The sequence below is a fragment of the Arachis ipaensis genome, chromosome B6 (assembly GCF_059453495.1).
Source record: "Arachis ipaensis isolate K30076 ecotype BB chromosome B6, ASM5945349v1, whole genome shotgun sequence".
Classification (NCBI taxonomy): Eukaryota; Viridiplantae; Streptophyta; class Magnoliopsida; order Fabales; family Fabaceae; genus Arachis; species Arachis ipaensis.
This window is the reverse complement of record NC_142441.1, coordinates 5,968,887-5,979,170: the sequence shown is the minus strand read 5'-3', so window position 1 is coordinate 5,979,170 and position 10,284 is coordinate 5,968,887. Positions and strand designations below refer to the sequence as shown.

Here is a 10,284-nt window from a genome sequence, read left to right as displayed (position 1 = left end):
ATCCCAAAACCCACAATCCCCTATAAAAGATCCTTTTTGGTTTGACACTGAGAAGAGCCTCGGAAACTGTACTTTCAGAGCACCACCACGCAACCAGACATCCTCCCAAAATCGAGTCCCTCTTCCATCACCAACCTCCATAGCCAACCCAGTAATTATCTTCTGTCTTATCTGCTGACTCGTGAACTGTATCTGGCAGATATCCTTCCAAGGACCCCCCTTAATAGGTAAAATCTGAGAAGATAGCAAGACATCTGGGTTCAGGTTGTTACAAGCACAGACCACCTTCTTCCATAGCGGGCAATCCTCCTTCGAAAAGCGCCACCACCACTTAAAGAATAGGGCTGTGTTCCGCAGCATGGCATCCCCAACACCCAACCCACCGAATTTTTTGGGAGCCTGCACCACCTCCCACTTAACCAATGCCATACCATTCCTACCATCCTCCTTACTCCATAAAAATCTTCTCTGTAAGGAAATAAGCTTCTCCGCAACAGCCTTTGGCATCTTATACAGGCTCAAATAATATATAGGGAGACTATTCAGTACCGATTTGATGAGTACCAATTTGCCGGCTTTATTAAGAACCTTCGCTTTCCATAGGCTGAGTTTTTCCTCCACTTTGTCAACAATCGGCTTCCAAGTCTTCACCAACCTTGGATTAGCTCCTAGCGGGATCCCCAAATATTTTACTGGGAGGGCAGCTTCTTGGCACCCCAGCACACAGCACATACGTTGCACCCACTGAGCCTCACAATTAACAGGAATCAAGCTTGATTTATCAAAGTTGATGCTTAACCCCGACATCAACTCAAAACAGCGAAGGAGTCTCCTGTAGTTCTTGACGGTCTCTTCCTCTGGTGGGCAGAACAGAATGGTGTCATCTGCAAACTGAAGGTACGACAGCTCAATATGATCTCTACCAACCAGTAGCGGAGAAATTCGTCCGTTTCTAACCGCCTCCTCAAGCATTCTATGTAGGACATCAACAACGAGGACAAACAAGAAAGGAGACAGTGGATCACCTTGTCGTAGGCCCCTCTCCATCTTGAACGGCTGAGATGGCGAACCGTTTATCAATACGGACATAGAGGCAGTACTTACACACTCCATAACCCACCCCCTCCATCTTCTTCCAAATCCCATTTTCTGTAAAACAAGATCCACGAAGCTCCACTTGACTCTATCATATGCCTTCTGGAAGTCTAACTTTATTATCGCCGCTTCCTTCTTTCTCTGTTTTAGCCATTGAACAGTTTCGCATGCAATGAGTGCCCCATCATGTATTTTCCGCCCCTTAACAAATGCACTCTGCGTCTCACCTACAAGTCGTGGCATTATAGCTCGCATTCTTCTGACCAACAACTTTGATATGACTTTGTAAACACAACCGATCATACTTATAGGCCTTAGATCTTTGATTTCCTTTGCTCCAGTAAATTTAGGGGCCAGCGCAACCCAAGTGAGATTAGCATCCGCTGGTAATTTTGAAGACTGGAAGAAACCCAATACTGCTCCCGTAAATTCAGGACCAATTTCTTCCCAACACTTCTTTATGAAGTTCATGTTGTAGCCGTCACTACCAGGCGCCTTAGATGAGTCACAATCCCACACTGCTTCTCTAATCTCCTCTAACGTTGGTTGTATCTCCAGGGCTATAGCATCATCCTCAGTGATTCTCTCCACCAGACCATCTCTGAACCCCACGGATGGCGACTTCTCCTGATGATACAAGTCCTTATAAAATCCCCTAATCGCAATCTTGATTCTAGCTTCATTCCTTATCAGCCTTCCATTAATTATCAGTGCATCAACCCTGTTGTTCCTCCTTCTCGCCGAAGCTATATTGTGGAAGTACCTCGTGTTTTTATCCATGTCCCTCGCATGTCTTGAGCGCGACATCTGCTTCCAATGTAATTCTTTCCTTACATACCATTTCTCACACCATGTCACAAGCGCTTTCCTTCTTGCCTCTATCGTTTCATCATAAGCCCCGTCACCCACCATGTCATCAATCTTCTTAATCTCTTCCTCCAACTTCAAAATTCTGTTGTCCATGTCTCCAAAGTTGTCTTTATGCCACCTTCCCAACGGACCTGACAAAGCCTTCAGCTTGTCTATGAAATGCACATCACCTAACCCTCTCCATTCTTCCTTTACCATCCTCAGGAATCCTTCATGCGTAAACCACGAGTCCAAGCTTCTGAACAGTCTAGGGCCTCCTCTCCGTCTCTTACCTTCCACTACAATAGGACAATGGTCAGACAAACCCCTTGGACCACCTCGTAATCGAATCTCTGGGAACTCCTCCAACCATTCCACACTCACCATGGCCCTGTCAATGCGGCTACAGGACCGTCCTCTGAACCACGTAAACCTGCGGTCTGATATCGGCATATCCACCAAACCTATATCTTGTATCCAGTTCTTGAAATCCTCCGCTGACAAGGACAATCTATCAGTGCCTCTCCTTTCGTCACCATTAACAATCTCATTAAAGTCCCCTATGAAACAACAGGGAACCTGACACAGGCCAGCTATGTAACTCAGCTCCTCCCATACAACGAGCTTCTCATCTCGAAGGTGAGCACCATAGACCAATATAACAGCACAATTAAAGTTATTCTGCAGCAGGATTCCTTCAACACACAACCATCTCTCATTTTTATAACAATTTCTCATATTAAAAAACCCCTCATCCCACATTAGCAACAACCCGCCAGACGCCCCAGTAGACTCAACGTATTCCCAACTAACACAATCATTCCCCCACATTTCTAAAACATCAAATCTAGTCAGTGACTGTCTTTTAGTCTCCACCAAGCCTAGCATATTTAATCTATTTTTTCTCTTAAGATCCTTTATCATCCTCATCTTACCATCACCCCTCAACCCCCTAACATTCCAAGAGCTAATAATCATTTTAAATAAATATTACACACCTTTTTTTGTGTTTTGGGTCTGCTTCGTCTAGCTTTCGCCTTCTGTTTTGCCAGCCTTTTTTTTCGAGCAATTTCTTCATTCTGTTGTTGAAGGGCTGCCATAATATCCTATGTTTTTTTTTTCCACGGTATTTCTCAACCTGACAGGTTAAGAACTAATTCGTGGCGGATCTGAGTTCCTACACAAGGCAGGATTCGAATCCCAACACTTGTTTAAGCGGACGAGTGAGCTAACCACTCGACTAATCCAAATTGGTTAACTAGTTTCTATGTTAACTTGTGGATGGAAGGCTGGCATATAATTGATAATAACAAATTAATTCGTGTTCAAATACAAAATAAAAAATAAATAAATAAACAGAAATACTAGTTCTCTTTTAATCTTTAGTTTTTAATCAGTTTTTTTAAAAATAAAATTAGAAAAATTATTTGTTTTTTATTTTTTTTAATTAAATAAAAGATAATATTTAAAGAATATCTAGTTACACTAATAAATAAACATGATTGTGTGGTGTGTCTTAGTTATAAGTATTGATCCACACTCTCTCACACAGTTACCACATTCCTGCAGACATGCTATTTCATTTTATAATCTTCTTCTATAAATATAATATATACTTTCTAATTATTTAGTGCAAACTGAAATATTTGATTATAACTGCCCTCTTAAAATAATAAAGGATAATGAAAGTCCAATTGTTTTCATTATTGTACAACTAACCGCCACTCATTACTTAATCATATATATATATAACTAAGCAAGAGTAATTATTCCTAATTGTAGCAAATAAATGTCCATGATCCTTGCATTATCCTCTCCAACAAGTATGTTCCCTAATAACATGGAATGGCCCTTAGAGTTAGAAGAAGAAGAACTAAGTCATAGTCATGAATACTTCAACTCAGAAGAGTATCCATTACTCTCTTCTTCCATGGCCAAGAAATTTAATCACAATGCAAGCGAGCGCCACCGCCGCAAGAAGATCAATGCCTTGTACTCTTCTCTCCGGTCAATCCTCCCTGTTGCAGATCAAACGGTATGTTACTCTTTCAAATTATATATGGTATTTATTATATGGTATCGAGGAGTGCTAGGGGATCAGTAACTTTTGTGATTTATAACCATTAAATAGTCATCAATGATGATTTTAATGGTGTGAGATTGGTGTGAGATTTCATCCAATAACTCACTTTTCTTTGCTGGTTACATGCTGACCAGAATTTGAAAAAATTGCTGGCCCTATACTTTTCCTATGATATTTATTATTATTATTATTGCAGAAGAAGATGAGCATCCCAGCAACAATTTCAAGAGTGTTGAAATACATACCTGAGTTGCAACAACAGGTGGAAGAACTAATCAAGAAAAAGGAGGAGCTCTTGTTGAGAATTTCTCGGCAAGGGGATATTAATAACGATGATGCAGCAATGAACAAGAAAGGCCATCATCATCACAACTCTTCTGCCTTTCTGGTTTCATCAAGTAGGATCAGTGACAGTGAAGTTAGTATTCACATGATTTCTTCTTATGGAATTCAAAAGTGTCAAGTATCTGAAATCTTGGTGTGTTTAGAAAATCACTATGCCCTTCAACTGCTAAATGCTTCTTCCTTTGACACCTTTGGAGGAAGACTCTTCTACAACCTGCATTTTCAGGTACTTTGCAGAATTATTAGAAAAAATGTTACTTGTTTTTTAAAATTCAGTCTTTTATTCAATTTTTTTAAAAAAATTTATTATTATTTAATTAATTTAAATATTTATTTTTACATACTAATAGTTTAAAAAAATTAAAAAAAATTATTTATTTTTTTATTTTATATTTTTAAAGACTTAAACAAAAAACAATATTTAAAGTATATCTAGTTATTCTGTATTATTATTGGTTGCAATATTATTTTAATTTATTAATTAATAATGTTTCAGATGGAAATGGCTCATACATTAGACACAGAAGTTCTAAGCGAGAAGATCTTGTCAATATGTGAGAAGCATCAAAGGATATAATATTTATGTAATGTAAACATAATATAAATATTTTCTTTTTTTAGTCATAGCATACTGATAGATTAAATCCTTCAATATTCTCTTGTTTCATCATGTCACATGTATTATCGATATTGATCGATGACGTCAGGAGAATTAATAGTTAATGGGGTGTGATGTCATTATCACAATTTGTATTATATTGTATTGTATTTGTAGTTGCTATTATATTATGAACCAATTACGAAATAAGGCTTGTGTATGGAATGCATGGGCACGTGCTTATCATAATCTACATTGCCACATCAGCAGCCACGGTAGTTAATCATCAATGCCTTATATGGACCTCAGAATTACTAAATTATTAACTCTTCTTTTCTGGTTTCAACGTATAATGAGTGAGATAACTACTACTCATATTTCGCATATTGTAAAACATTAGTGGTGTTTCTGTGTGTATGAATATCTTCGAGGTATAGCTCATTTTTCTTATGTTCGAACTCGTTTTTTTTGGATCAAGAGTAAGAAATATTGTCTTATTGACACCTACAAAGAGGACTACAATACTAAAATAAGTAAGAAAATAAATTTATCAAGAGCGAATATGGAATGAATAACGTACCTGTGACTGAATGAGTCACTTATATATATTGAGTTATTTGGGGTAATTATCTTGTATATATTGAGTTATTTGGAATAGTTATCCGTATCTGTATTTTTTAGTTGACGGAATCTTTTGTTGATGCTCCAATATTTAGAATTTTAGTGGTTTTTGTTGAAGAGATTTTTGGAGAAATTATCTCTTTTGGTGAAATTCGATTCCAAAGTTATTCGTTGTAGACCAGTTCTAACGTAACGGATCAAGTGGTATATATATTTTTAGTGAAGATCAAAAGACTCATAGTAAATTAGACACACCAAATAATACCGCAAATTTACAAAATAATCATACATATTAATTCATCAAATTTCTAAAGGGTATTAATAATGTGGATAAGATTACAAATTGTATGTCCCAACCAAACTTTACATACATCACATTAATTTTTTGGTGTGTAATTCAGTGCAACGATTAATTTATGCGTATCAATACAATAAAATATGTTGATAAATAAAAGAATGACATATGAAATATATTTATCCGATTAGTATTATTTATTTTTTGTTTATTTTTAAAATATTATATTATTTTATATATTAAAATATTCTTAAAAAATTATAAAAGGACAAAGATAATTTTTTATTATTCTTATTAAATAACTACATAACTTTTTTACTGTTGTGATTGAAATTAAAATCTTTTTACAATAAAAAAAAAATAGAAAACAACTATTCTTAATCTTTTTTTTTTTTGATATGGTAATGGGGCTTAAGCCCAATCTAATAATTTTAAAAAATGACAAAAAAAAAAGACAAAAGTAGAGAACCCTAATTATTTATCTAGAGAAATGCCTCCATTGTTTGGGTACTGCATAGCTTGCAATATTCCTTTTCTTCTCTTTTTTGCGATCTCCATGAGTTCCCACAAACGGCACAAGAGAGGTTTAAAATTAGAGACATGCTACATATACAAGTTTTTTTGGCTTATAAGTTGGTACAAGCCCAACAAAAAACACGCATTACACTCCTATATTCAAGAGTAAATAAACGCACGTTATTCAACCACTTCCTGTTTCCAAAGCGCGCTACTCACCATGCATTATAAACGACTCTTCTTCTTCTTCCTCCATGAAAACGAGTTTCTTGCCAAATTTGAAGATAATGGAACTTCAGAAATACACCCAAACGATTACAGAAATACACCCAAAGAATTACAGAAATACATCCAAACGGTTACCAAAATTCACCCAAACGATTATAGAAATACACCCAAAGGATTACAGAAGTACACCCAAAGGATTTAAGAAATACACCCAAAATTCGTTGAAGTACACCTTATGCATAATTCAGAACTCTTTCTCTTTCTCCTCTTCATCTTCTGCTTCTTCTTCTTCAAAAACGATTTCAGAGCTTGATGTCAAAAAATAATGGAAATCGAGAATAACGAAAAAAAACAGAGAGAAAAGCACGTAAATGAAGAAGAAGAAAGAGAAGGCAAGAAATGAAATAAAAGAAGAAGGTGCAGTGAAAACGTGCAATAACGGTTGAAGAATGAGAAAGAGAAGGCAAGAAACGAAATAAAAGAAGAAGAAGATGATGAAGAGGAAGAAGAACGTGCAGCAAGAAGAAGAAGAAGAAAGTGCAGTGAAAACGTGCAGTAATGGTTGAAGAAGGAGAAAGAGAAGGCAAGAAACGAAAGAAAAGAAGAAAAAGAGGAAGAGGAAGAAGAACGTGCGCAAGAAGAAGAAGAATGTGCACTTGTAAAGACTTGTATAAAAAAACGCTTATACGTGAAAAATTTATCTTAAAATTATAAGAATTTAATTTTAATTTATTATCGATTTAAAATGCGTGTATAAATAATTATCTAAAAAAATAAATATGATAATATAATTATATAAAATATTTTAAATTATCAGTATATTAAAATTAAACTCTCTTTATAAATATGTAAAAAAGAAGAGCATATTCCAATTTTTCATCTGGGCTCGTTCAATTCATTCTCATCAAAAGAATTTGAATGATTTGCTAAATTTTTTTGCCAACTTTGTTCCAATATTTACATCAATTAACCTAGAGAACTGGTGATACACTACAAGGCCCAAATGGTCATTAGGGCCACATTAGATTACTTAGCCCAATAAATTTGTGATTATATATTTCATTCCAAATTACAAAATAGGAGTACCCTTATAAAAAAAACGGTAAGAGTACACTTGTGTTAACATTGCTAAACATGATGTCATCATCCAACTTATACTAGTCCCTTTATCGTCTTATTTTGTGTAGGTCGTAATTTATTAGCGACAAATTTTAAAATGAAGATAATATTTATTACGAATTAAATTTTATCCAGTCAGATCAAAGAATATTTTAAAAAACAAAAATATTTTATTATTTTTTAATATACTTTTAGAAAATAAAATAGATAATGATGATAGCATTATTAAAATATTTTGTCATTATTAAAATTAAAGCATCAATACATACAGAATTTATTACTGGTTTGAAAATGAGCAAAAAAATAAAATAGATCATGATGATAGCATTGTGTTTGATAGCAGTGGCCAACGTACGTAGCTATAAATTAGAGGGCAGAAAAGCAGAGTTGGATTTTCTGTCTGAGTCCTGAAACTCTGCACACGGAAAGTGATTTGAGTCTTACTGTTTTAGTTGAGATGCATTGTATGTTTCATTATTTCTCTTTCGTTTTCTCACTCCACTCAGTCATTCACTCTCCGAATCTCACTTTCACTCTTTTTCTTTTATTACCTTCGTCGTGGATAATCTATCAAGGATACCTCCCATCAATTTTGGTGAAAAATAATTTTAAAAGATTAAATTAATAAAAGTTATCATTATTTTATAAATAATAAATGATGTTTGAATTTGATAAATAATTTATGAATATGATTTATTTTTTTTAAAAAATGACAATAAAGTAAATAATAACTGAATTTTGGTACTTTTCAATTTTGCTCAATTATCTTATCCTACTTAAATCTCGTCTTACTCTTACGGATTTGGTATTAAAAAAATCTATACTTTAACCCTGTTTTTTTTTGAGTACTTAGCTCTTATCAATTCTTATTTTAATATAATTTTTTATTTGAATTAATAAAATCTATTATACAATATCAAATATTTAAGATTGGTATACATTAGACAAAATATAACTATTTTAAAATATATGTATATACTGAGGTGAGTACAATCATACGAATAAATATTAAAAAAATCGTCTCATTTCAGATCAATTGAATTTGAATGAATGACAAATTTAAATAGGGTTTACCTTGTTGATTTTTTTTAAATATTTAATTATTCATAAAAAAGTCACAAAATTTTTACTTTAGCGTAAACTTAATAAATAATTTAAAAATATATATTTAATACTTAATTATTTTTATCAAACTTTTAAAATTTTTAAAAATATTTTTACTAACATTTACAAATTTTGAAAGGCTCTTTTTATTATTTACCGTCTCTTTTTTTCTATAATTCTAAGGCTGTCTTTGAAAAAATATTCTTTGAAAATCGGAAGAAAACACTTTTAAGTTATATCATCCACCAATAATTTTCTTTTTAATAATATTACAAATTATAATAGATATTGAAACACTTTTAAATTATATCATCCACCAATAATTTTCTTTTTAATAATATAACAAATTATAATAGATATTTTTCAATATTTATTGATTATATATCCTATAGACTTATACAGAGAAATAAACAAGTATTTAAAATTGTGTCTAATCCGGATAATATTTTTAGGGAAAAAAAAAGAAAGAAAGCAAAGTGAAGAAGCAAAAAAAATCTTTATTACTATTATACTATATTTTTTTTATTCATAACAGGGCAAAAATGTATTAAAAAAAAAACAAATTATATCACGACTGTTCTAAAAAAAATGTCTAAAATATTTGCATGAAATCGTAACTAGGGCTGGAAGTGAGTCAAGCTAATTCATGAATCAGCTCGAGTTCGACTTGTTAATAGTTTGATAAACTGAGCTCGTGAGCTGATGAGCCGAACTTGAGTTAAGAATTAAGCTTATAAATTAAATGAGCCGAGCTTGAGTTTGGATAAGCTCAACTCATTAGCTCGTGAGCTGCATCGATAATATATATAATTTTATATATTAATGTTCTTATTTAAAATTTTATAATTACTTTTTATAATATTTTGATGTAGGACATAAATAAAAAACTCATAATTAATAGATACACAATATATAAAATTAATATTTATTTAATATATATAAATTATAATTTATTATACAGAATTATAGATTATATTTCTGTTATTTAAACCAGCTCGTGAGCTCGAGTCGGCTCATGAGCTTTCAGTGAACTAAGCTTGAGCTTAAGAAATAGGCTCGATTATTAATGAGTTGAGTCGTGAGTCAAGCTTAATTTTCATAAGCCAAATTTAAACTTGGTCTAACTCAGCTCAACTCGACTCACTTTTAACCCTAATCATAACAAAATATAGAAAGTAAAGTAAGAAAAATATGACACCCAAATTGTTCAGACTATTAAAGAGATGTGCAAATTATTGAGAGAGACTAATTCTTATGCGATGGATACGTTTATTATGATAATACTATAGTTTATCCTTGGCTATCATATTTGTTCTAATTTAACCAATCCCCTCTATATTACTATTCTACTATATATATCTCTACTTTTACAAAAACATTTTGTTAATTCGTATATTTTTCTTATTATAAACATAATTTATATGAATTCTG

General features: G+C 32.8%; 1 protein-coding gene across 1 annotated transcript; it reads left to right on the top strand.

Moving 5' to 3' along the window:
- Positions 1-3,492: 3,492 nt before the first annotated feature.
- On the top strand, positions 3,493-5,227 carry LOC107645537 (transcription factor ORG2). Its single transcript, XM_016349588.3, has 3 exons — positions 3,493-3,979; positions 4,224-4,598; positions 4,869-5,227. Exons 1-3 carry the CDS (start codon positions 3,734-3,736, stop codon positions 4,947-4,949), a joined length of 702 nt encoding a protein of 233 aa, XP_016205074.1. The 5' UTR covers positions 3,493-3,733; the 3' UTR covers positions 4,950-5,227.
- Positions 5,228-10,284: the final 5,057 nt, after the last annotated feature.

What these genes read in the sequence shown, in the direction of transcription:
- LOC107645537 (XM_016349588.3), top strand. Translation starts at nt 3,734, where the DNA reads ATGTCCATGATCCTTGCATTATCCTCTCCAACAAGTATGTTCCCTAAT. An exon ending in TCCCTGTTGCAGATCAAACG is followed by an intron (nt 3,980 to 4,223) that starts GTATGTTACTCT and finishes TTATTATTGCAG; the next exon opens with AAGAAGATGAGCATCCCAGC. An exon ending in TCTACAACCTGCATTTTCAG is followed by an intron (nt 4,599 to 4,868) that starts GTACTTTGCAGA and finishes ATAATGTTTCAG; the next exon opens with ATGGAAATGGCTCATACATT.